This window comes from Pan paniscus, chromosome 23, assembly GCF_029289425.2.
Source record: "Pan paniscus chromosome 23, NHGRI_mPanPan1-v2.0_pri, whole genome shotgun sequence".
Taxonomy (NCBI): domain Eukaryota; kingdom Metazoa; phylum Chordata; class Mammalia; order Primates; family Hominidae; genus Pan; species Pan paniscus.
The window spans coordinates 35,657,894-35,685,445 of record NC_085927.1 but is presented as its reverse complement, the minus strand read 5'-3'; the positions used below and the strand labels follow the sequence as shown (position 1 = coordinate 35,685,445).

Below are 27,552 nucleotides of genomic sequence, written 5' to 3'. Positions count from 1 at the left end.
TGGACACGCTTATGCTGGTTCTCCAACATGCATATTTCCTTTTTTGCCATCTGAGAATTACAGAAGAAAACCGGGAACAGTACTTCCTACTGTCTTTTGGGGAGATGGGTAGGAATACTCAAGTTGAGATTAAAAAAAAAAACAAAAAACCTTCCAGTAAAAAGAAAACTGTGGTGAGTGAATGCATTTCAGTTACATGTCCACAATATGGGAAAGCCTGCCGATACAGGCTGATCAAAAGCTTCACTTAATGAGGGTATTTTCAACTAAGTTTTATTAAAAACTATAGAAAGTATCCCCTGATTAGCAAAAACAATTCCAAATAACTTTACTATAATTATTTTGGTTAAATTATGCATTTATAAATTTTAAAAATACCATACAGTTTTGATATCTAAATAAAATACAAATAATTCTTTTAAATTAGTTCAAAGTGATAGCCCAAAATAACCCTAATTTTTTAATTTACTCTTTTAGGGTTACACCAGTGAGAAACTACACAACCACTTAACCACATCTCCTCTCACCTGAGTCAAATCAATATAAAAATATTACATGAAAACTATACTTATGTTTTTCCAACATTAAAACGTTTATTTTCTATAGGCTTTCTTGAGAATAAATATCCAAGGCTTTGAGATAACTCACTGAAAATTAATATTTTAATAACCACTTAAAATCTTCATCCAGTACTCACATCCACATTTGAAATTTAGGATACAGACATTTCCAATAGAAATTAAAAGCCAATGCCATTCACACTGACTCCAACAGAGTATGCAGGATGCTTGGTTTCCATTCTCATCAGTTAAAAACTTGGTCACACACACAAAGCAACTCTTATTTGAAATGCTTAATGCCCATACAGTGGGAGGTCAAGGCACATAATTAGAAATTATTTATGGCTATGGGGTTTCCATTTGTTGTAACTTAGCTACATTATGCTATTCTTTTGCTTCAGTAGCAAATACCTCTTCCAGAAACACTTTAATGATAGAATAATATAAACCATAATACAATAAATACAGGTGACAAACGAAAAAACATACAGCCTATAAAGTGATGATAAAAGGAGCACTGGCCAAAAAGTCTAGAGATTTGGGGAAGGAAATTAACCTCTCTAGGTCTCAGGTTACTTGCTCAGCAGTTGAAAGGGATTCTTTCATTAGCCACTAAAATTTGGTTTTTTCAGATCCTTTTGGTGAAGACCTTACTTAAAATCCAGCCATGGGATCTAGAAGTCTCGCCCATTTCTCACTGAATATAAACCTTCCTGGCTGGAGTATCTACGGTTTCATTCACATGTGGGGTACACAGTTAGTTAGTGTCTGGCCCCTCCACGCTCACCCCATGCCTCTCCCTCTCTGTCCTGACTCCCTAACCCACTCTGAACACCAGGTCACAGCCATACCAGTGCACACACGCTGTAACAGGGTACTGAGAGGACGGGTTTTTTGGATGTGTCTTCACATACACTGGCATCTGTACAGACACATAAAAGCTGAGGTTTTGATCTTGGGTAATACCATTAACAGAAAAAGAAACTGGAATGGGCAGCTATTTAGTAAGTAAAGAAGATGTAGGGTAAAAGTGGGGTCACACATGTTGAGCTAAAAATGATAGCTTAATATACAAAGAAAGTGTCCAATAAGTAGAAATACGGTGCTAGAAATGGAAAGGCTGATAAACAGAGTAGCAGGTAGTGAGAGGCAGGTAAGATCACCTTCCAGTGAAACACTGACTAGGGACAATCTCAAAAGGACAATTCGGATGTGAGTAATCCAAGTCGCTTCTCTCGATTCGCTTCTGAAGGACAGAAGCCACTTTTCTCTTACTTTTCCCCTCTAGGTTAGTCCTTCTTGCCAGTCATTTAGTCAAGTCTTAACTATATTCCAGTGATTTTTCTGGCTATCATTATTTTCTGCCATCTCTACTACCATATTCTGCAAAGAAGGAAGTCAAGGACAAATAAATAGGCACTAAACGGAGAAGCCGTGGGTGTGCATAATGGAGGTGGCTGGTGTTCTTCTAACTTGCAAAATCAAATAAAGAGATACTATCAGATTCTAACCCACCCAAGAACTCGCTGGCCTTGCAATCAGCTAGAAGGAAAAATAATAAATCATCCTGCTATGAAAGAAACAAAACATTTTTAAAAGAAATGCTGGAAATTGAATACTTACTCCTGTGCTGACAAGAGACAACATGATTCTTTCATTTAAGGCTAATGTTTCTCCTTGTTTCATTTTGATCCTCTTCTTATCTAAGCATTTCATTGCATACCTAGAAACATAAATTTATTGAAAAATCTATGCCGTAAATATATCTAGACTAATTTAAACAATATACGTCACACTGGGGCAAGTTTCTGAACATTTAGGCCATGTTTAAAAGAAGCAGAGTAGTACCCAAGCGCCATGCAAGAAGTATTTTTATTTTGCATGTATTGTGAAAACAAAATCAAGCAATACTTAAAAGATATTTGTATCATTAAATGGATGGAAGTCCCAGTTAAATAAATGATAAAGTAGATGGACATAAATAATTTTATTATGACTAATAAGGGCATATGTATATATTTAGCAGCTAGGAATTGTGAATTCAGCAATGGTCAATTGTTTGTTTTTTGTTTTTTGTTTTTTTTTTTGAGACAGAGTCTCGCTCTGTCACCCAGGCTGGAGTGCAGTGGCACAATCCAGCTCACTTCAAGCTCCACCTTCCGGGTTCACACCATTCTCCTGCCTCAGCCTTCCAAGTAGCTGGGACTACAGGCGCCCGCCACCATGACCGGCTAATTTTTTTGTATTTTTAGTAGAGGTGGGGGTTTCACCGTGTTAGCCAGGATGGTCTCGATCTCCTGACCTCATGATCCGCCCGCCTCAGCCTCCCAAAGGGCTGGGATTACAGGCATGAGCCACCGTGCCCGGCCAGCAGTGGTCAATTTTTATAAGAGTTTATAGGGGTTAAGAATCTAAAACAGTGATGATCAACAAAATGGAAAGGGAAGGCATGAATTCAAAACAGCATGTCCTAAAATGCTATTTTATTGATTTATTTTTAATTTTGATATTTAAGTTATGACGTTTTAAATAATAGAAAGAATCAATAAGATTTTTCTACTATCATTGAGGCAAGTCAATTGAGAAGAACCAATTGGCAACTTAAGATTTTTGAAAACCTGGAACAAACTCATATTAAGAAAATGCAGACAAGTTACATGGCATATTCTATAGAAAACAGGAAGCTTTTTCGGTAGGACAACAGAAGGCTAAAAGGGAATTCTTGCAAGTGTTTTCACATGTTTCACAGGCTGAAAGTTCTTGTGTATAACTCTAAATTCCCAGATGATGGACTACTTCCTTCAGCCCGGATCTGCAGCATGGACACTGTCTCAGTGTAGCAGACACAGAAAATCTACCTTTTTCTTGTTGATCATAACTTATCATGTTTAAGTTATATAAAAACAAGATAAATGTTCAAATTTGGTGTTTTTATCCACTTTTCTACGAGTTCTTATAACAAATCAATTGGCAAGACATTAATTTGCTTACATGTGGGATCAAATGTTAGAAACACATGAAGTGATATGTTCTTTAAATATCTTATTTTTATTTAAAAGAATTTTCAAAATGTTTTACACTACCTCTATCACCACTCTCTTCCATGTGGAGTTGATTTCTTTTCTTTTTTTTTTCCTTTTCTTTTTCTTTTTTTTTTTTTAAGATATGGGGTCTCATTCTGTTGCCCAGGCTGGAGTCCAGTGGGATGATTGTACCTCATTACAGCCTCAAACTCCTGGTCTCAAGCAATCCTCCCACCTCAGCCTCCAGAGTAGCTGGAGCATAGCTGGGACTACAGGCACCTGTCACCAGGCCCATCTAATTTAAAAAATATTATTTTTAGAGATGAGAGTCTCATTATGTTGTCCAGGCTGGTCTCGAACTCCTGTCCTCAAGCAATCCTCCTATTTCAGCCTCCTGAGTAGATGGGATTACAGGCATGAGCCACTGCACTTGGTGGTTTTTAATAAAACCTTTAGATTGCAGACCAAAGGAGATAGCACACAGGCCTCGGGCCTCTGGGAAGCAAGTGCATTCTTGGGCCTCTGTTTAGAAGGTATCAAAGAGCTATCTAAACAGGCTCCTAGGGGTGCACCTTGTGGTTCACTGATGGGCTCGCAGAGCCAGTGTGCATGCAACTGGCAGCCTGGTGACAGGAACAGACATGAGTGAGGGTTCGTGGGCCTTAAGACTTGACCCCTTTCTAGCTATATGGCTCCTGAGAAATATCTACACTTGATCTATAGAATAGAAGAATATTTACTACCCACTGGCTATTTTTGAGAGTTATGTAAAATAGTAAATGTGTACAAAGAGATAAGTTGATATTATTTCCTTTTTTTTTTTTTGAGACTGAGTCTCGCTCTGTCACTCAGGCTGAAGTGCAATGGTGCAATCTTGGCTCACTGCAACTTCCACCTCCCAGGTTCAAGCAATTCTCCTGCCTCAGCCTCTCGAGTAGCTGGGACTAGAGGTGCCCACGACAACTCCCAGCTAATTTTTTGTATTTTTAGTAGAGACAGGGTTTCACTGTGTTAGCCAGGACGGTCTCGATCTCCTGACCTCGTGATCCGCCCGCCTCAGCCTCCCAAAGTGCTGGGATTACAAGTGTGAGCCACCGCGCCCGGCCGATATTATTTACTTCTATAACATCAAGTGTCTGACTAGATATTCTAAATACAATGATGAAGCAAAACTAGCAGAAATTAATGAACGGTGCCAAGCAACAAGTAGAGTATTTCACTTAGGATGAAAAAGTCTACTGTGCAAGTACAGAATAAGAAAGAACTTTTCCATGAGAAAGTGACCAGGGTTGCAGAGGACTGTGTTTCAGTGAAAGTGACCAGGGTTGCAGAGGACTGCGTTTCAGTATACTCTTATTTCCTTGTACTTAACACACAACAAGCAGCCTTCCGAAAGCCTGACAAAGTCTAATCTCATTTAATTCTCATAACAAGGCACTTTTATTACTCCTACTTTATAGACCAGGAGATGGAGGCATTGAGAGGTCCCGAACTTTGTCCAAGGCAGAAAGTGTGGAGGGTGAACCTGACGTAGCAGGTGTGATACTAGGACCCTTACTCCAGATCCCTAGGCTACATTGCTTGGGCACCACCCCAGAATTCAAACTCCTGAGTGCCGGGCATCAGGCTCGCCCTGCCCAGGCCCCCAAAGTAGAAAGACAACCAATGGGTACAAATTAACAAAGGTAAATTTCAGTCCCCAAAAAACATATCATCCATTGGACCTGTCTGAAAACGGAAAGGACTTCTCGGCAAAGCCATCAGCTCCCAATCCCAGGAAGTGCCTCAGCAGAGGTGGACCGGAGGCAGGCACTGAATTAGGGGGCCTCAAACACCCCTTTTCCCACGGATTCAATTACTTTATAACCAAGCCTCACACACTATACTACTCCACCAAGCCCACTGCTCTAACATGCCTGGCACTTAACCAAACTTGTAGCTCTGGATCTATCAAATCATATTTTTCCACTCTCTTTTGCTTTCAGAAATATGTCTTAAACCACTTCTGTTAAAAAAAAAATTTTCCCCCACACTTAAGAATTCCACCATTCACTCTCCAGAAGACCCTTCTACCCAGCTCAGATGCAGTTAGTTTCTGAATGCTGACCTCCCAGGGAAAACGTTAACCAAGGTGAGTGATGGAGCCCACGATCAGTGATCATTGTCCACAGGGCTTCCTCCTCTCCAGCACCCCAGCTACTGATCTAGCGAACCAGCATCTGAAATGCCACAACGGCTTATGCTTCATCGTCGGTGAGTCTTTATTTAAAAGAGAATGTCTCTCTTTTGCAAAGCAAACAATTCTTTGTCATGTGATCTGATGGGGAGGCTGAACGTAACATGCCACAGTTGTCAAGGATCCCTTCTAGTTCACCTCTGGCTCCCTGGCTCCCACCCACAACCCGCACCATCTTGGGCGCAGGATACAAGGTTATTGTTGAACTTCCCATTTGGCCCTAAGAGGTGGAGGTTCCAGCTTATTGCTCTCATTCCCCATGCTTAACAAAATACAGCTTTTTTTTTTTTTTCAAGACAGAGTTTTGCTCTGTTGCCCAGGCTAGAGTGCAGTGGCGAACTCCGCTCACTGCGAGCTCCGCCTCCCGGGTTCATGCCATTCTCCTGCCTCAGCCTCCTGCGTAGCTGGGACTATAGGCGCCTGCCACCGCGCCCGGCTAATTTTTTGTATTTTTAGTAGAAACAGGGTTTCACCGTGTTAGCCAGGATGGTCTCGATCTCCTGACCTCGTGATCCACCCGCCTCTGCCTCCAAAAGTGCTGGGATTACAGGCGTGAGCCACCACGCCCAGCCTACAGCTTATTTCTTTTGGAGGTAAAGTACTTCAAAAGAAATGTCATAGGTTTCCACATTTCTCTATAGGAATTTTCTTTTCATGCAAATATTAAAATCTTAATAGTGCCAGTAAAACATAAGAGCATTGAAAGCTTACATTTTTCCAGTGTCTGCTTTCCTGCAACCATAAACTTCCCCGAATCCTCCTCGTCCAATAATCCTATGCACACTGAACTCATTCATGGTCAACTGGGAAATCCAAACACAAAATGAAAACATAAGATTACACAAAGCTATGGTGTTTTAAAGATTTTTTCATGCAAAACATAGATAGTAATTAAAATAGCAATCTGACTTAGGGATCTACCCTTTTCATGACTGAGTCTTTAAGCTGAAGGATGAGATGCCCCAGGGGTGGCAAGACTTTTGACAGCCTCCCTCAGCTCCACCTCCAGGATAAACGAGGCACCAAATGGAGGCACAAGGGAAGATGATGGAGTGGAACCAAGCCGAACTGTTTCTCCACTCTCACAAATCCCAGATTACAATATGTATACCTTGAGGACAAGTGAATGTGAAATGTCTAATCAAAATGAAAAGCAGCCTTAGCTACTCCGAAGCCTAATGTTTGGGAACAATCCAATGCTTCCGAGAACTGTCAGAGTTGAAAAATGAGAGTCCATGTCAGGGGCATCTATGTGTTCATGATACAAGGCCATATGATCAGGAAACCCAACAGATGCAGGCCATGTGAATTTGTTATTGGTAACATCAGTGAATAGAGAGGACTCATGCTGGCCATGTGAGCGTGAAACAAGGCTAAATGTGAGTGAAGTATATACAGAGGCTGTATTCATAAGCACTTTCCTTCAGTCAATAATATCTCAGTAATGCCCCACTTCATCATTAGATTTAATAATGTTAAATGGCACAAAGACAGATAGTGAATCTGACATTTCACGTAAGCGGCCGTAAGACAATAGCAAGTACCTACTACTTTACATATCCTGGCAAATTAAGGGTGGGATTCTTTAAGGGTTCCCCCAAACAACCTTAAAACATCCTATAGAAACCTGCGTTTGGGCCACAGACTTCACGTTTGATTCTCAGAGTCCACAAGGACACAGGGTCTCCCGAGGCAGAAGTGTATGAAAGACCCAGAGCAGATATAAAGGGTTTTTAGAGTATCTGGTATTGCCTCTTGCTTCTAAATCCTTTCAGGAAATATGATGGGAAAAGGAGGTTAGAAATTGAAAAAAAAAAAAAATAGATCATTTCTTGGCCTTTTAGTGAAGATCAAGTATTTTTAAAAAAACAAAACTGCTGGGCGCGGTGGCTCACGCCTGTAATCCCAGCACTTCGGGAGGCCGAGGCCGGCTGATCATGAGGTCAGGAGATAGAGACCACCCTGGCAAACACGGTGAAACCCCATCTCTACTAAAAAATACAAAAAATTAGCCGGGCATGGTGGCGGGTGCCTGTAGTCCCAACTACTTAAGAGGCTGAGGCAGGAGAATGGTGTGAACCCGGGAGGCGGAGGTTGCAGTGAGCAGAGATCGCGCCACTACACTCCAGCCTGGGCGACAGAGCGAGACTCGTCTCAAAAAAAAAAAAGCTCCTCTTCCAACAATACCATTCAAGTAAAAAATCTCAAAAAAAAAAAAAAAAATTCCGGTTGATTGTTTTGCCCAATTGCAAGCCTATGAGAAGGGAGATTATAAAACAGAATGTAAGAAAGACTGTGCAAAGAAATGTGTGCATTTTCAAACTGCAATAAGGATGATGCAATAAGAATGACTGAAATTGAAAACTTAAAGTAGATGAAACACTAAGGAGATGACGTGTTAGAACGTGGCCTGTATTGGAAGATTGCTTTTATCACTCTCAAAATGATAAAAAAGAAGATGAAGCCTTGGTCTGATAAAAGATGTCATCATTTTCATTATGATACTCAATTTGTATTATTACATCTAATAATAAGAAAAAGAAAAGGAACTCTACCAGAATGGCAGAAGGCAAGGACATGAAGGAGTTATATTAAGTAAAAGATTTGTATTTTTACTACTATTTTTGTTAAAGAGTCAATTACCTCTTAAAATATCTTACATAAACAAGCACATTATCATATGAATATGAAAAAGAATTAAAGCTTCTATTGTTTATAAGGAAGCATGGGAGGGTGAATGCTTAGTACTTAAAGCTGTAAGACAGACATCTGTTTGGGCAGTGGACCCTCTGGGAGTACGTTCCAGAATCAAGTATTTTCTCATGAGGTTAAGCCAGAGGAAGTTTTTATTTAAAAAACGAAAAAAGAAAAAGATGATACTCACATGGATATTTAATTCAACGTTTTTCCACTGACAAAATCTAGTGAACTTGTCACTAAAAGAGAATAAAATAATTACTAAAAAGTTAAATATCAAATTAACTGGATTTACAAAACAACACCGTAAGACAGACTAGAATGGCATTACTTGGGTTGCTTGTCAAATAAAGTAAGTTTTCTGAAACCCTTTTTCACAGAGCATTCACCCGTATTCATGGCTTTATTTCATGATTCAAATGAAAGATTTCATGTTTCTTCTTTAATTGTCATAAGCTATGGTACCACTTTTATCTGAATCAGCAGAGTCCAATACGGAGATGATATGAACCACATATATAATGTAATTTTAATAATATACTTTATGTAACCCAATATATTAAAAATTCTTTCAACATGAAATCAATATGAATTAATGAGATATTCTACATTCTTGTTACTATATTAAGTCTTTGAAATCTGAAGTGCATTCTGCACTTAAAAGCACATTTTAATTTAGACTCATCACATTTGAAGTGTTCAATAGCTGTATCTGGCTACTGGCTACCATATTGGACAGCCATGGCTTTTAAAGCACAGCTCTAAGACAAAAAATTAATGTTTACAAATAATTCTAAGAGTAGCCATGTGCCAGGCCTGCTCATGTATTCCTCCTACAGACTCTACAGCCAGGTACTATTATGATCCCCATTTTATAGCTGAGGAGACCAAGGCATCAAAATGTTCAGAGGCTTGGCCAAGGTCACACAGTGACAGAGTGGGAGAGTGGAATTTGAACCCAGACCAATAGAATCTAGTGTATCATCTTAACCAAGATTCAGTACTGCCTCTCAAAGACACAGGTGGTATAGAAGAGAAACCCTCAGACTAGAATCCTAAGAGGCAATAGGTTCACCACACTGACATGCTCCCACAGTTCACTCAACTGCTTGATGAGTGTTTTCTTTATCCATGAGGAAAAAGATATATCCTGTATCTATTTAACAAAGACATTTTGATTACGTTTTTTATTAATGAGGAATATATCTGTAAGGTGGGTCTTTTGTTTTTGTTTTTGTTGCTTTGAGACGGAGTCTCACTCTGTCGCCCAGGCTGAAGTGCAGTGGCGCCATCTCGGCTTACTGCAAGCTCCGCCTCCCGGGTTCACGCCATTCTTCTGCCTCAGCCTCCGGAGTAGCTGGGAATACAGGCGCCCGCCACCACGTGGACTAATTTTTTGTATTTTTAGTAGAGAGGGGGTTTCACCGTGGTCTCAATCTCCTGACCTCGTGATCCGCCCGCCTCGGCCTCCCAAAGTGCTGGGATTACAAGCCTGAGCCACCACGCCTGGCCTGTTTTTTGTTTTTGTTTTGAGATGGAGTCTTGCTATGTCCCCAGACTGTAGTGCGGTGGCGCGATCTCAGCTCACTGCAAACTCCGCCTCCCGGGTTCATGCCATTCTCCTGCCTCAGCCTCCCGAGTAGCTGGGACTACAGGGGCCCGCCACCACGCCAGGCTATTTTTTTTTTTTTTTTTTTTTTTTTTTTTGGTATTTTTAGTAGAGATGGGGTTTCACCACGTTAGCCAGGATGGTCTCGATCCGCCCGCCTCGGCCTCCCAAAGTGCTGGGATTACAGGCGTGAGCCACCCTCCCGGCCAGGTGTTTGTTTTTTAAACTATTTTCAAAAGAAATGCATTCTAGATTGAATACTTCGTAGAGAACATTCTGGTGATGCTTCGATCTCATTTTTCCCCTGGCATGATTCCTTACACAGACACAGGATTCAGGGAGAGAGGGAGGAAGGGAGGAAGGGAGTTATAGGTAATATTAGCATCATACTGGAATGCCTTAAAGACATCCAAATATTACAGTTCCCTAGGGGCTTCATTTAATGAGCTTTACAATTTTTTTTTTTCTTTTGGAGACAGGGTCTCACTCTGTGTCCCAGGCTGGAGTGCAGTGGTGCAATCCTAGGTCGATACAACCCTCAATTCCTAGGCTCAAGTGATCCTCCCACCTCAGCCCCCCAAGTGGCTAGGACTACAGGCACACACCACCGCACTAAGCTATTAGTTTTTAATTTTTATTTTTGAAGATAGTGGGTGTTGCTATGTTGTACAGGCTGGTGTCGAAGCCCTAGCCTGAAGCGATCCTGCTGACTCAGCCTCCCAAAGTGCTGGGATTACAGGGGCGAGCCACCACACCCGACCAATAGACCTTTTTTAAAAATAAGGATCTTTAACATATTTCTGAGGCTAACAATCAAATTAAAAATCAAAAGCAGAGGAATAGTTGCAATTACAATAGCATCTTTTTTTCAATGAATCTAAAATGACTCACAAAGAGTGTTTCACTGATCCTCCTAACATGTCTAATGAAGTTGGTAAATTAAAATTATGTTTTGAGACTTTCTAAGAGTTATTTCAACCTATTTTTTAAAAGTATGGTGCATGCAAAAGGCAAAACCACATTTGGGTGCACTGCCATTTATAAATCTATGACTGGTCTTTGAAATGCACTTGGTTTGTGAGGCTAGCTCGTACTCTCTTTTCTCACAGATTCTGGAGTCCAGAGCTGGTCACAGGGGATGGAAATCTGACACATTTTACAACTAGCTGAGGAGGGTTAACAAACAAGGAAGAGAGAAGTGCCTACATATTTTGCCCACTAAGAATGGATTTGCTGTAACAAGTTCCTCTTTAGGAAGTACAGATGGCCCTGAGTATCTAGGCTCAGTCCTGTCTCCACGGGGGTTATTTGAGTGCTATTCCCAATCAATGCCTGGTTACTGAGTGGGACACTTTTGACAGGAGGGGAACTGCGACAAAGGAAAGAGCCCAGACAATGATAGGGCTTCAGGTAGCTAGAGCCCTTGCAAATGACTTCAAAGGATCTTGGAGAGAAGATCAGAGGTTAGAGACATGGAAACGCCTGGGATGCAGTAAGGGTGGAGTAGGAGAAGTGTTTTTAACTCTGATTCCTGACTCAGTCGTGGTCCTGCTGAGCAACTGAAGTTCACTGCCTGAATGAGGCGCATAGCTCTCAACTAGAAGAGGGAAAGCCTCCACTGCCCTCTCCAATTCTGCCTCACCTGGAACTCAGCCCCACAGCCCTGCTTGGACCTCAGGGAAGGTGGGAAGACATTGCACATGTCCCTGCATTGCTGATGGCTCCCTCTTTACCATCAGACTCAGGGTGGTCATGGAAAAATCACCTTTTCCATGGGGCCCTTCGTGTGCCCAGTCCCTATGAGGTCAAAGGCTACATGACCATATTGATGGAGTCCCTGTGCTTTTCAAAATCAAAGCTCCAAACTTATCACCTGACATGAATTTTTTTTTCTAATTTGATGGAAATTAACAAATCAACTTTAAAAATAATTTATTTACAGAAAATTGTAATGGCTGCAGAAAATCCCATGTGCCTGCTTGCCTAAAATGCAAACGGCATCGTTTGCATTTACTGCGAGGCTATGAAATGACTGTCTCAATGAACGAAAATCACTATATCTGTGAGCCTGGTTTCAAGTGAAAGGATGCATGGCAAAGTTATAAAATATCCATGGGAGAACCTCTTCCCCACTTTCAATTACCTTCCCCTCTCTCCCTTCTCCCTTAAGGATCACACAAAAGTTAGGTTTACCCAAGAGTTGGGAAAGGTCAGATTTTAGGACCAACAGCCATGGAGATGGCCCAGGACTTGGCTGCAACTCAGCCCTGAGCCAGCAGCCCACCCTCTCCCTTTGATGCTGGCGCTTTTTGGCAAAGTTCCTGCTATTACTCAGAAAAGTACAATTGTCTGTAAGAATATTAGTTTCCCAACATATTGACTCTGCTCCAGGATAAAATTACCTCTTGAACTCCAATAGAATTGCAACACAACTTTCTTTTTAATTGCTTTAGTTCTGTGAATATGTGGTGAAGAAAACTACAGTAAAGTAGCATTTGTTCTTAAAGTGCAATTACTGAGCAGCTGCAGAAAGCTCTAGCATGAGATATTATCATCACGTATATTGTCTAGAAATTAGCCAAGCTGATAAAGTCAGTGTCAATGCAGATTCTGTTTTAGAAGGTCCAATTTCAGTGGTGCATTGTCACAGAGACATACTCAAAAAACTGAAGAATTGACCAGTAGATCTATAGTTTGAGTAACCAAGGGACATATTTATTAGGTATTTAATGATGTACACGATCATAAACAGACATTGACCTATGTCCTTAAATTCTACTCCTACATGAAGAATCAAGTACAGGCTTGTCCTGCTTTGGGAGACATGTTTCCAAAATCCAAGCAAATGAATCAGATAAATTATAGTCAAGTTTGCATTATTAGCAAAGGTCTCTCAATAAGATACTTTTTAAAATTGAGGTTCCTCAGTGTATATTTTAGATTCTATTGAAGCTGAGAAATTGAAGGTCAAAGACATGTTAAGATAGACAAACCCTAAAATTATAATGTAAAGTACTGAGGAAACAGTTTAACACAAAGCCTGGCACATCGTACATGGTCAGTGAATACTTGCTGAATGATTAACACACATTTTAAGGTCAGCATTTACGGCATAAGATGAGGTACACGTACACGATAAAAAACTGTGTATATATATGCATAAAGTTTCATACCTTTCCATAAATTTTTGAAAAATGTCACCTCGAAGGCTTTCACAAATTTCTTCTATGTATGGCTGGAAGAGATGGAAAAGAAATTCCACACTGAATGAATCGGAATGTATCAAAAAAACACAAACCAATGAGACTCAGGTTAAGCGAAGTTCCCAATTATGCACTCCCCATAGCATTGTGTCTGGTACCTGCCCTTCTCCGTGCTTGTCTAATATTCACTAATGCATTCATCAATATTTATCTATACCACTTGATTCTATGAAGACACAGACAGGTCTGCCCTGTTTGCCACTATATTCCTACTACCTAATATGACTCCTGGCAAGTCACAGACACTTCTTACATGAGCAGGGCTTGCTTCATGGAAGTGTGACTCAGAAAAGCCTGGTGCTGGGTTTAAAGCTCTGTTGTTGCCATTTTGAAATTCTTAATCATTTTTGTATGAGGAGCCCTGCGTTTTCACGTTGCACTGGGCCCCACAAGTTATGTGGCACAACTTGTAAGCTAATAAAAGCATCTGTAATCTGCACTGAGTTTTAAAAACTCAAAGCTAATAGGTCCATGAAGTGAAATTTTTTTTAATTAGCTATTTTATTTATTGATTTTCTATCTCTTAGAGTCATAGAGAAAACCACAGGGGAGAGTTGATCCAATCCCACTCCTCATCTTACAGGTAAGGCTACCAAACTGCAGGCAGGTGCACTCCCAAGGTCTCTGAGAAGGTCCATGGCTAAACTGGGGTTAAGGCGAGGGCTCCTGGTTCACATGCACAGTGCTCTTCCCCTCATGGAGAACAACTACCATCTACTTCAACTTCATGCCACTTTAGCCATTACTGAATAAACAGCATCAGCTTTCCTTTTCCATGTTATGAACTTTTAAAATCAAGAACTATAAAAATATAAAGTGACAATATTTCACAGTTCAGCCCAGAGTCAATTAGATAGTTTTGGGAAACATTTTGGCACCCTCAGCTCATTGAATGATCCAAATTTAACCTTTTTTTTATGTCTTCATAGATCATCCTGAAAGTTTACAAAACAAAATAAAAGAAAAACTACATCATGGAACAGTACAAACCAAGTGATGAGAATAGGAAGTCTGCAGAAGCCACAGGAACCAAACATGGGCTGGGAGGCAGCTGCAGTCCTTCTGGGAGCCTTGCTTCCTGCAAGCAGAAAGGACGCTAGCCTGGCGGGCAACACGGGATAGGGGGCGGTGGTGGGGGGTGAGCCAGTCTACCCCAACTTGCAGAACTATCCCTGTCCTGGGGAAGGCACTGGAGCTAGTTGCGAAAACCATATGGACTTTGTCCCCTTTGTGGTGAAAGAGGAAGCTAAATTATCTCTCTCTGAAGTTCCTTCCAGCTCTGAAATCCTGATTCCAGGAAACACACAACATCTATCTTAGCCAAGTCCTCGACAAGTCTCAAGAGGTTCAAAAGAGTCAAGAGACGAAATAGATTCAAATGTCCAAAGATCTAAGAAAAGGCTACATTTATAGATCACAGATTTTTCTATTTATACAAGCTATTATGTCAATTAATATTTTTCTTTCATATTTTATCAAACATCCCTACTTTCTGCTAATAAAGTAAAAGATGAGTGTCACTGGGAATTCCTAAGACTACATAGAATCTACCATGCTGCCACTTTTCAACAGAAGGAACCGCAACAGGCTTGCTAAGGAGTATGAAAGCCAGAGTTCAACAGTGAGATGAGGAGCAGACTACTTTCCCTCTCTGATCCTCAGTTCCCTTAATCTGTAAAAGAGAACAGTTGTATCTAAGTTGTAAGGCTGTCGTGAGAATTCGGTAAGATTCAGAATACTGAGAGCCGAGCTCAGGGCCCAGTGCATTTTAGAAGCACTCAAGCACAAGCTAGGGCCCCTCCCAAGCCCGCCACCAATGGACCTATGCACTTACTTACCTCTAAAGGCAATCTTACAACAAAAAGCATTTAATAAAAAGCATTTGTATTTACTTTAAAAACAGTTTTGTTTTACTATGAACTTCAACTGACTCTACTGGTTAATGTACCTCTGTAAACAGGACGTTCAGACATATACCTTTTACTTATACTTTAGTCATTATGCTCTGATGGTACATAATACATAGAATTGCATTAATATACTCCTTATTTTAATAAACTTTAAAATATTTTCTTCACCTCTGAAATAAGAATAATACCCATTCTATATCTGTTTAGCCAGAAAATTATTTTGACTATTTTTTTAATGAACAAAACAAATCAATAAAGTGTTTTTTAAAAGATATATGAAAGAAATTGCTTCTAAATGAATGTTTTTTGAAGGTATGAAAGAATCCTAGTGGTCTTTGTATCTCAACTGGAACAATTTTTTTTCAATGTTATTTATGTTATAGTGGAAGCTAAAATCAGATTTGTAAAACCCATGTATTATGAGGTATAGTTTAGCAATGTTAAATGTAATTGACCATAAGGCTGTCTACGTACCATGGCAAAGTCAGATGAAAACTGAAATTTTGACACTCAAATATCATGGAGACAACAAAAAGCAGATATTGACACCGTACTTTCTGACTGTAAGATGTGTGATAATAGCTAACATTTGTGGAGCGCAGTGATAGGCAGGCCTCGTACAAAGCAACCCGTGTGCACCCTTCTCACTGAATCAAGACCTCCCTTTCAGGGAGAGCGCAGTGTCATTTCCATTTTACAGATGAGAAAACTGAAGTTAGGAAGGTGGAGGAGCTTACCCAAGGTCCTCCAGCTACGGCCCTGGGACTCAAAGCCAGGTCAGGTCAATGAATTTCATAACCCAAGCTTATAACCCACTACTATCCAGACAGGTATTATATTTTATGAAAGTCCATCTAATTATTGTCACAGAAAGGTAACACCCAATTTGTTACTATCTAAATATGCTCTAAGAGCCAAATCGGTATTTGCTCTGCTGAATAATCAAATTCATTTTGCATAAACACCATCATAAGATGCCAAAGTTGGCCGGGCATGGTGGCTCATGCCTGTAATCCCAGCACTTTGGGAGGCCGAGGCGGGCGGATCACGAGATCAGGAGATCAAGACCATCCTGGCTAACACGATGAAACCCCGTCTCTACTAAAAATACAAAAATTAGCCGGGCATGCTGGCGGGCACCTGTGGTCCCAGCTACTTGGGAGGCTGAGGCAGGAGAATGGCGTGAACCTGGGAGGCGGAGGTTGCAGTGAGCAGAGATAGCACCACTGCACTCCAGCCTGGGTGACAGAGCGAGACTCTGTCTCAAAAAAAAAAAAAAAAGATGCCAAAGTCAACTTACCTCCCTTTAAATGCCCAACTTATCCAGGAAAAAGATGAGTTGACTATTTTCACTTATTAAAACCATTATATTACTCAATGACATTCTTTCCTATTTCTTGTAATTCATAGAAACATGAAAAGCACTTTATTCATTGGAGAATCTGACTGTCCTTGTAAACCACTGCCACCTCTATAAAAAACACAGGATGGAAAAGGCTTTTGGGAGGAAGTGAAACCACCTCATCTAAGGAATGCCAAATACATAGGCCTATTAGTTGGGAATCTGATTTTCCAAGTCTTGTCATTTAAACCTGTATGACGGTATTGTGTTCAAGATATGAACAGCCAAGGTAAAATACAATTTCCCATGACTCAAAGATCACTCAAACATTTGCTCCTGAATCTTGAATTGTATTTCCCCTAGAGGATAATCACAGCAAGTATCAACAGCCTGGCACTACAAAATAAATCTTGTAGAGTCATTGCTCATCACAGGTGCTGGAATGTCAAATGGGCAAAAACTTGCTTCTCTGATGTTATCTTGACTGATTTCTAGAACATAATGTTACGACAAAGCTCTAATGACCTTTTTCAGAAAAGCCTTTAGGAAGCACGTTGGTAGAAGGACACTTTGCAATGGGAAGATAAGCGATAATAAACTCAAATAGTCCCAGACAAAGCTCCAGAATAGAACACAGTCTTTACAAAGCAAGTCCTCTAGTGTAATTGCACATGCAAAAAGAATGTCATCAAGGCCAAGTGTTAAGCAAATATTATCTATTTATTTTGGAATAATTTTATCTTACCTGAAAAAGAGTTGATGTCACTTGTTTCTTGGATAAATGACTTTGTACGTGTTCTACAGCTTGCTTTGAGAAAGGCTATCAAAAGTCAAAAATAAGATTTTAAATAATAAAATGTAACAAATCTGTGTATGTTATATAATATCACAACAGATAAATTTAACACAGCAATTACTAAACAGTAACCTACGGTAATTATATTAACAAACATTCTTTAAAAATCTGTTGAGTATTTATAGGCAATCGCAGCAAATGCTTGTTCCTCTGGGCATCCAGTTCTTAGATACATGCCCAGAAGAATGACCATGCAGGGGCTGACATTATGCAATTCCAGAAGGGTTCAAGATCACTCTGATAATAAAGTGTAAAGAATCCTATTATCAGGTCAAGTGCACTGGCTCATGCCTGTAATCCCAGCACTTTGGGAGGTCGAGGCAGGAGGATCACTTGAGCCCAGAAGTTCGCGATTAGCCTGGGCAACACAGTGGAACCTCATTTCCATAAAGATAAAAATAAAAATAAAAATGAGCCAGGCATGGTGGTGTGCGCCTGTAGTCCTAACTACTCTGGAGGCTTAGATGGGAGGATTGTTTGGGCCCTAAATGCATACATTCATCAACAAACTGATAATGGGGTTGTAAGAACGTAAAATTTCCATCAAGTAAGAGAAAATACACAAAAATACCCCTAAGAATTCATGTCAGGATTACAAAGTCAAGCCATAGTGGTAAAAGGCTCTAGTTAAGGAAAGTCTTACTGTAACCACAGCGAGGGGAACTAGGGGAAAAAAATGGGGCTCCCATTGATAAAAATTAAAATGGTATCCTCCCCTCTCCAAACTTCAAATTGTGTCTTCTTTAATAATGTACAATAAGAAGAAAGGCTTAAAAGTACCATCATACGAATAAACACCCTCTAAACTGCTGAACTACATAAAAACTAAGTTTACGGAGGCTTTCCCATTGAACATCTGGCATTCTTCAAGGGTTCAGTCCTTCCCTACTGAGGCAGCAAGGCATGGAGTAGCAACAATTAGTCCTAGGCCCAGAAATTCCTTCATCAAGCCAGGTGGGTCCAAGGAACAGAGCAGTGCATGCCGCAAGAAAGAGACGTCCTCTTTAGCCACAGTTATGCAAATGTCAGCAAGAACTGTACATAAACAATGAATACAGAAGCACCAAAATACACCATTACCACGACCAGTGCTGTCCAATAGGACTTGCTGTGACAATGGGAGGGTTGTGTATCTGTGCCATCCAATACAAAAGCCAGTAGCCCCATGTAACCACTGAGTACTGGAAATGCGGCTCATGAGGAACTGAGGTATTAAATTTTTACTCCCATTTGACTTTAGTTAATTTAAAGTTAAATGTAAATTGCCACATGCAGCTAGTGGCTGCTGCGTTGATACAGCAGGCCAGGACTGTCAGGCCACCTTTTGGAAAACATTCCTAATATAGAGATATTACATGGTAAATGTTCTTCCAGTTACTCCTGGTAGAATAATTTCCTAATAACCTAGTTTATCCTAATGACCAAGTTAGATTGTTTATCTGATTTACAAGGAAAAAAAAAATATTACAACTGCTATTGAACTATTAATGGACAAAATTAACACAATGATTATAAGCCACCTTATTCATTCAGAGACCATTTAAAATTTATATTTATCAATAGCTGATTAGCTTAATTGTTAAAGTATAGCTCATTTTAAAATAATAAAGCTTAATTTCCTTTAGAATGTCTCGAATTGAGACTTTTTCTTCAGTTGATATAAATTAGCGATTTTATTTCATTGATGTTTGCAGCGAAAGTATCAGCTTTTGGAAATAAACTAAGCTTACACGAAGCAACACACATCGTGGTAATATTACCAGGAAACAACAAAGCAGAAGAAATAGGATCCATCCCGGGCGTGCATTTTTCAATTTTAAACACCTTTCTACTGTTTTACTTTCATTCTGGAAACGCTGAACATGGTCCCTTATTCATCAGTACTAAAGTAACAGAGTAAGAAGAAATACTTACATGTGAACAGGAAAGAAGTTCCTTCATGATGTAGGCATCATAAATTTGTCGACTTCTGCAAAGGCGGTCTTCCTCATTATCAAGTTTTTCATATTCCTTTATCTAGGTTTTTTAAAGTTATCATTGTTAGGTTGTATCTTCCTGGAAACTTGCCTAATTAAAATATATTACTGGCCCAGGCAGAAACCACTTGCACATGAGATAAAGCAAATTACTGAACCGGCTATTCCACAGGAAACAGCTACTTCTAATGTTGTAATAATGAAGTTGGAATAATTTAAATTCAACTAGAAACATACAAGTGGATTTTTTCCCTATGACGACTCTCATCACTTAAATGTAGAAACATAATATTAGGAAACACACACTGCCATGGTTACAATTATCTTACAATACACGAGCCATAGACCATGCATCCTTGCCAATTCTCCTCTTCAAAGCACAAATCATTTCAATTTGGCTGTAATTCAGTTCTAGGAGTTATGATAGGGAATGTTCTCACTCAACTACAGTGTTCCAAAACTACAAGGAGGAAAAAAATATATTGCCAGAATTCCTGCAAAGAGATTTTTCAATCAACTAAAGCAAATAAGTATTATAGAAAGGAATTAACCCACAGATGAAAGCATTGGCTTTTCAGGTTGGAACCTCAGCTGCACTATAAAAGTATTAACAGACAGGTGACTGGTGACTTCAAATCGTGTATTTTGCTGTTTTCAGCAAAGGTAACCTGGTTGGTGTTAAAAATGACTAAATAATGAAACTGTGCTTTAGAAATATTTGCCTTATGTGGAAATGGCTCCCAATGCTCTAACCTGATAACAGAAGGTCCTGAACCTCAGAATTGTTCCCACTTTATTTACAGAAATACTTTTAATCCAAAAGACAAGAAGAGAATGAAAACATACATGAAATATGAAGCTCGGAGGGAAACTGTCACAAAGATCTTCACTATAATGACTGATTAGTACATATGACTTCCTTTCACAAACTAAATAGAAATAAAGGTTACCTTTTACCTTATAGTACGGCTTTCACAGCTTTGAAATCAAAACCAGCAAATCCTATTTATTAGACTCCTAATAAAGATAAGGGCACAGTCATGCAGGTGAGGGAAAAAGGGTACGTGAAACACTGAGGTCCCATGAGTCATATGAGGGCTAGCAGGTTCACACGCTGAGAAATTCCCAGGAACATCTTAATTGTCCTGAAAGATCATCAGTGTTACACTGTGATGGCTGAAATTCACATGGAGTCTTCTTGAAGAAGACAATAAAACCTGACATAAAGGCAGGCAGACTGGGGAAGGCTGATAACTCTATCCAACAGGAAAAGACAATCTTTATGAAGAATCAGTCTAGTAATGTCAACATAGCCAAAAGACCAGGGCTTAACCATTCTAAGTCAATTCAGGAGAACAAGTCTAACATGTCCAAGCACCATACCAGATGTGAATATGGTAGCTGCAAAGTAACAGAAGCCAGATACCAAAATCCGAAGGAGAGTCGGAAAATAAATCAAAGATTTTTGGCTTGGCTGATTCCTTTTGTTGTATTTTGCTTTAGGCAAATCCAAAGGTTAATGCCAGAATGCTAGGATAAAATGGTAGACTATCACTAAACCAAAGGCAAAAGTTTCTGCCTCTACATAAGAACAGCCTCAAGGGATAATAAGACTTCATGGAATGATGATCCTTGAAAACAAGTGTAATGAAATTTAAGTCTATGTTCCAAGAAACCTGCAAAGCAAATTGACACCTGGTTAAACAAATGCTCATTCTGTGGAAGCTCCTTCCCATGAACAGTCAAATCCCATCATTTCTGGGTAAATCATGCTCTGAACCACAACACTGTCTTGATTAAGAGCCTTGTGCCTTCTAAGTTCCAACTTGACAACAGAAAAGGTAACTCTTGGTATGCAAAATAAGAGCCTAAAGCATCTGTGGCTGTAATTTGGTATTCACTTTCTATAATCAGTAAGACCACTGATTAAAGACCACGCAGTCAACTACCAATAGCTCTAAACAAACATCCTATTGCAGCATATACATAGCAAATGCCATCTCTGATCCCGGAAGTTTGGTTGTCCAGGTAACCTGGGCAGGGAAAGGTCTGAGTTCAAGGTGAAAAGTCTTCCCTACTGCAGGATAGAAACACTATCATCAATAATAAATATTCACAGACCTGTAGTCCCTTTCTGCTTTGGTGGTTACACAGCTCCCAGGTGAACTGGAAGCCTAAATAACCTGAGCCCTAAGAGCAAGCACTTTTGGTCCACAGGTGTCATAGTCTCTGCTTCTGCGCCCACCCTTTGTTCCACCACCATTGTAGTGAGATGGTCTAGTGAAGTCATCTCTGTCTGGCCCAATCCAAGGCTCTCTCTTTTGTCCTTCACCTTATTGACTTCTCAGCAGCATTCAAATCAGTTGTCCACTGATGCCTTCTTTGAAACATTCTTCTCTGACTTCTGTGACCTATCCTCTCCAGGCTTCTCTTTCTTGGTCTCCTTTGGTAGTTCCTCTCCTCTGCTTGACTTCCAAATCCTGAACTGCCTCAGAGCATGGTGCTGGGGGCACCCCTTCTTCACCAGCTAAGTTCTCCCTAGGTAAAGCTATGTAGTCCCACAGTTTCAAATATCAATTATATTCTGATGACTAAGTCTGGATCTCTAGGACTCCTGAGCTCCAGATTCTAAATATCTAACTATCTATTTGACATTTTCAGTTGAATATCTAGAAAGCATCTCAAATTTAACACGTCTAAATGAAACCCTTAACTTCCACATCCTCTGTACTCCAGCCAAACGGGCTCCTCTCCCAGTCTTCTTTATCAAAAAAATGAGTAAAATCATCCTCCCAGTTGCTTAAGCCAAAAAATGAATAATCATAGTGATTCCACTCTTTCGTCACGCCCCTGCCACCACCACCCCCTACATCCAATTCATCAGCAAATCACGTTTGCTTTATATTCAAAATATAACACAAACTCAGGCTCTGCTTCTGGTCAGAACCAATTAATTCCTAACAGAACAATCCTCCTGAGATAACAACTAAAATTCTGGACACATAGACAATAAGCACTGAAGAGTGACCAAAGGAACACAGAGAATGGAAAAGGGCATCCAACAGAAACTGTAAGAAAATAAAGAGCCACAGAAGGAAAGCTCCAAAATTCTATGTATAAATCCAGTCAAAATCCCTGGTGGGCCCCATAATGACACATGAGCATGACAGACCCTAAGCAGCCTAGCTGAGCCTTAAAGAATTGAACAAGATTCATCTTCCACCACTGCAGAGAGGACAGGGCTCAGAGTTTGAGTAAGCCAAGTTAACTGTATTCTTCAACGAACAGATGAAAAAATCCATACGCCTTGGAGGAGCATAACAGAGTTTAGAGTATCCACAATGTATCAATCACATGTTCAAGATACAAGCTAAAATTATTCTACAGATGAAGAAACAGAAAATGTGACCCATATGCAAGAGGACAAACCATCAATGAAAACCAATCCAAGATAGCCCAGATGTTAGAATTATCAGACAAGGATTTTAAAGCAGCTATTATAACTGGACATAACAGAAAGGATGTTAACAGAAAATATTCATGTAACAAATAAAAAGATAGGAAATAGCAGCAGAAAATAACTATGAAAAGAACCAGATAAAAATGTCAGAAGTAAAAAATAGAGTATCTGAAAAAAACATTCAATGGAATGGCAGATTAGAGATGCCAAAAGAAAATGCCAATAAATTTGAAGACAAATCCACAGGAAGTATCCAATCTAAAGAAAAGAAAGAAAAAATATTGGGGGGAAACTCAGACAGGGCATCCAGGATATATAGGACAGATAATATCCAAATATCAAATATATATATAATCAGTCTTAAAAGGAGAGGAAAGAAAGATTGAGGTAGAAAAATAATCCTTTAAGAAGTAATGGCCCCTAATTTTCCCAGATTTGGTAAAAAAATATATATATATAAATTTACAGATTCAAGAAACTCAGCAAACTCCACAAAGGATAAATACAATATCTAAAATTACTTCACTAAAAAGCAGAGGCTGTCAGAATGAGGAAAAAAAATAATCAAGACACTTCTATATCTGTCTAAAAGAAACACACTTTATATATAAAAACAAATTGATAGTAGAACGATGGGAAAAGATACCTCATGAAAATAGTAAGCATAAGACTGAAGTGTCTACATCTGTATTAATATCCAGTGAAGTCAATTTCAAGACAAAGAATATTACCAGAGATAGACACATTTCATATGGAAAGACACAACAATCAAAAATGTTTCTGTACTCAATAGCAGAGCTTCAAAAAATATGGAGAAAATGGACAAAATAAAAGAAGAAACAGACATTCTACAATCAGAGTTGAAAATTTTAACACCCTTTTCTCAGCAATTGATAGAACAACTAGATATAAAATCAAAAGAGATGTAGAAGGTATCATATCAACTACCTTGACCTAACTGATACTTATAAAACATGACACCTAATACTCCTCTGTTTTAATTTTTCCACGGGCATTAGAATAAAATGTAAATGTGTTACTCTGGCCCCAAACACTCTGCCTCTCTCTTCAACCTGATCTTATCTCACACTACCTGCCCCTCTCTTCATGCAGTACAACCAGACCACACTAGTCCTGTTTCAGTTCCCCAAACATGCCCAGTTCTTTCCTACCATGTTAGGGGCTCTGTGTTGGCCACAACTTTAGCCTAAAATGCTCTCCCCCTCACCAAGCTTCCATCTTCAAAAGACCAACCTCTTTAACATTCAAACCTGGGTTTAGATGTCATCTCCTCAGACAGTCTTTGACCCATCAATCTAAAGTGGTCACCAAGTCACAATACAACATGCTGAGTTTTGAGTAGGTTTTGAGTCATTACATAGCAGTTTTTACTTCCAGGTACATTTCCTGTTTATTATTTGTTTCTTGTCTGTTTCTCTCAACCAGAATACAAGCTCAAAGAGATAAGTCCTTTGTATCTGTTCATCTGAACAGTGTCTGGCATAATGTTGGTGTTTAATAAATATTGGTTATGCCAGGAGTAGTAGCTCATGCCTATAATCCCAGCACTTTGGGAGGCTATGGGGGGAGGATCACTTAAGGCCAGAAATTCAAGACCAGCCTGGGCAACACAGTGAGACCTCATCTCTACAAAAATTTTTAAAATTTAAAAAAAAGTATCTGGGTGTGGTGGTACACCCTGTTATCTAAGCTACTCAGGAGGCTGAGGCAGGAGGATCACTTGAGCCCAGGAATTCAAGACTAGAGGGAGCCATGATTGCACCACTGCACCCCAGCCTGGGTGACAGAGTGAGACCCTGTCTCAAAATTTAAAAAATAATAAATAAATATTGGTTGAATCAGTGAAAAAATCTATATAGTAACTTTATCTTGGAATAATATTTATTTTCTCTTTCCCATTATTTATTTTTAAATCTAGGTATAATGTACATATTTCTATAAGCTGCCTCAAAATCTAACTGGAATAAGAAGTATATAAATCAACACACAGAGCAGTAGCTGTGGGGCATCACTGTTCTATGTGTGTTGTGTATACACACAACCACCCTACAAGACAGGTACTATAATCATTCCAGTTCTTAGCTAAGGAAACCCAGGTAAAGAAAAGCTTTCCCAAGTTTACACAACTAGTAAGCAGTAGAGTTGAAATCCAGGCAGTCAGAGGTCAGCACTAGAACTTTCAACCACTATGCTGCACGTAACGGAACAGCATATTATAGACACTATGGTTTAGAAAGCAATTGTTCATCTGGTGTCCTATTTGAAACTCACAGTTAGCCTGTGAAGTAAGCAGAAGACGATCACTAGCCTCACTTTATAGATGAGGTAACTGAAGTTCAGATATGAAGCCCTCATACTATGACAGCCTCAAGTACAGGGACAGTGTCTGCATTTGTAAGCTCAGGGTCTGACATAAGGTAGATACTTCAGGGTTTGCTGAATGACTTGCCCCATATCCCACAGCAAGTAAGAGGCACCGTTGCACCTAGATCCTAGCTAGGTCTTCTGCTGATGAGTCAAATAATGGTCCAGATGAAAATGCTGACCACACACACACAAGCAGCAGGCACATGGTAGGCATGACATGAGCATTAGACAACAAACAGTGTAAGAATCAGAGGAGTCAGCCATCACAGAAGACGGAAATAGCCGCACAAACAGACTTGCTAGAAAATGTAGAAATTTTCCATATTGAGCTAGACCTTACAGAAAGCTAGGCTTTCAACAAGCGAAGCAGCAGCATTCTAGGCTGGGGAAAGGACACAGTAAAGTAACAAAAAGAATGGGCTTGGATTTGGGGAATGCTGGTTAGTCAGGTTTGGCCAACGTAGACATTCTACGTAAGAAGGTAGTGAAAACTAACAGGGAGAGGTAGGTAATAAGTAATGTAAAGATACTTTGAATGCCAGGATACGCAGTTAGAACTTTAACATGGGAAATGGGTAACTGTTTGGGGACACAGGAAAGTGGAAATACAATGTACAAAATGTACATTTCAAGATACCTGACAAGAGTTTTCTAGAGATTGGGGTCACAAATCAACAAGCAGAAATTAAAGAAAAATTACTAAACTGACAAAAATGAGGGGTCAGAGAAGAATTACTGATAACTTCAAAGTGTAAAGGCTGCACTGACTTAGAGAAATGCACTTGAGCCCCAAGAGTGGAGGATATCTTCAGCCACAGAATACAGAGCAGGTTGCTGAGGAGTTTTGCAGCATCCTCCAAGGGGATCATCTGATGAGCCAGACCCACCATGTGCCAAGCCAGAAGAGAGGTGAGAAGAGCTGGGGAGGATGCCAGCTAAGAGAAACACCAATGCTTCAAGTTCAAATGGAAATGCATGAGCAGCAATCACCACCATATCTGCAATAAGTACTTAGGAAATAACCACAAGTAGATTGCCCATCTGTTTCAACCCAGCAAAAATTATCTGCTAAAGGAGATTTCTCTGTGTTTGACAAGGTGACTTAGTAAATGCTGAAACTGGAGAGTTGAAGTTTTTAGAAACACAAGAAAGAAATTTTTTATGACAGATCAAGCTGTGATACGTATCCAGGTAAAATGCCTGATTATGATTCAGACTGAAATAATAAGGTCACTGAGTAAAATCCTTTTGGATTTAGCTTACGTTTTTACATTATGGTAAATGTACATCATAATTTGACCCTTCTTCCTAAAAATACATTAACATAATTTTCTAAGTTTTCATGTGTATGTATATTTTTATGTATATTTTCATATATAAATGAGAAAGAAAAGAATATTCCTCCAATTTTCAAATTTTTACAATGATGACTAATATCAGGCAGGCCCAGTCATGCTATGCTTTCTTTTGACCATTTAATGTTTTAGGATAAAGATATATCACACTAATAATAATGGTATATATCATTTCTTAAATATATTTTCATTAAAAATAGTTTCTAATTTCTATTTTACTTTTCTCTTTGACTTATAAATTGTTTAGAAGTATATTCATTTTCAGGCAGTTAAGGATTCTTTAGTTTAACTGTTATTAAATTTGAGCTTAATTCTATTGTCAGAGAACATGCTCTAAGCAATTTCAATCATGAAATTTGTAGAAGCTTCCTTTAGGACTCAGCACATGATCTATTTTGATGCTCCATGTGTACTTTAAAGAATGTGGGCTGGGTGCCGGTGGCTCACGCCTGTAATCCCAGCACTTTGGGAGGCTGAGGCGGGCCGATTACAAGGTCAGGAGTTCGAGACCAGCCTGGCCAACATGGTGAAACCCCGTCTCTACTAAAAATACAAAAATTAGCTGAGCGTGGTGGCGGGTGCCTGTAATCCCAGCTACTTGGGAGGCTGAGGCAGGAGAATTGGTTGAACCCGGGAGACAGGTTGCAGTGAGCCGAGATCATGTCACTGCATTGCCTGGGCAACAGAGCAAGATTCCATCTCAAAAAAAAAGAATGTGAATTCTATTTTTGCTAGGTGCAGCATTTTACATATGTCAATTAGGTCAAATTTACTCATCATTTTATTAGGATCTTCTATATCCTTACTAATTTTTTGTCTGTCTGTTCTATAAGCTCTAGAAGGTTATGTGTTAATATCTCCCAAAAGGATTATAGAT

The 27,552-nt window shown here is 39.6% G+C and overlaps 1 protein-coding gene across 6 annotated transcripts in view; it reads right to left on the bottom strand.

The window, feature by feature from the left end:
- Positions 1-27,552, bottom strand: part of GRK3 (G protein-coupled receptor kinase 3) — a 273,006-nt gene that overhangs the window by 48,176 nt on the left and 197,278 nt on the right. For all 6 annotated transcript variants that reach the window (XM_063603123.1, XM_063603124.1, XM_003820189.5 and 3 more), the window contains 6 exons: positions 19,411-19,512; positions 17,386-17,460; positions 13,299-13,360; positions 8,704-8,755; positions 6,531-6,622; positions 2,184-2,283 (listed from right to left, as the gene is read on the bottom strand). In XM_063603123.1, the coding sequence (XP_063459193.1) occupies positions 2,184-2,283; positions 6,531-6,622; positions 8,704-8,755; positions 13,299-13,360; positions 17,386-17,460; positions 19,411-19,512 (483 nt within the window). The remainder of the gene's footprint in view (positions 1-2,183; positions 2,284-6,530; positions 6,623-8,703; positions 8,756-13,298; positions 13,361-17,385; positions 17,461-19,410; positions 19,513-27,552) is intronic.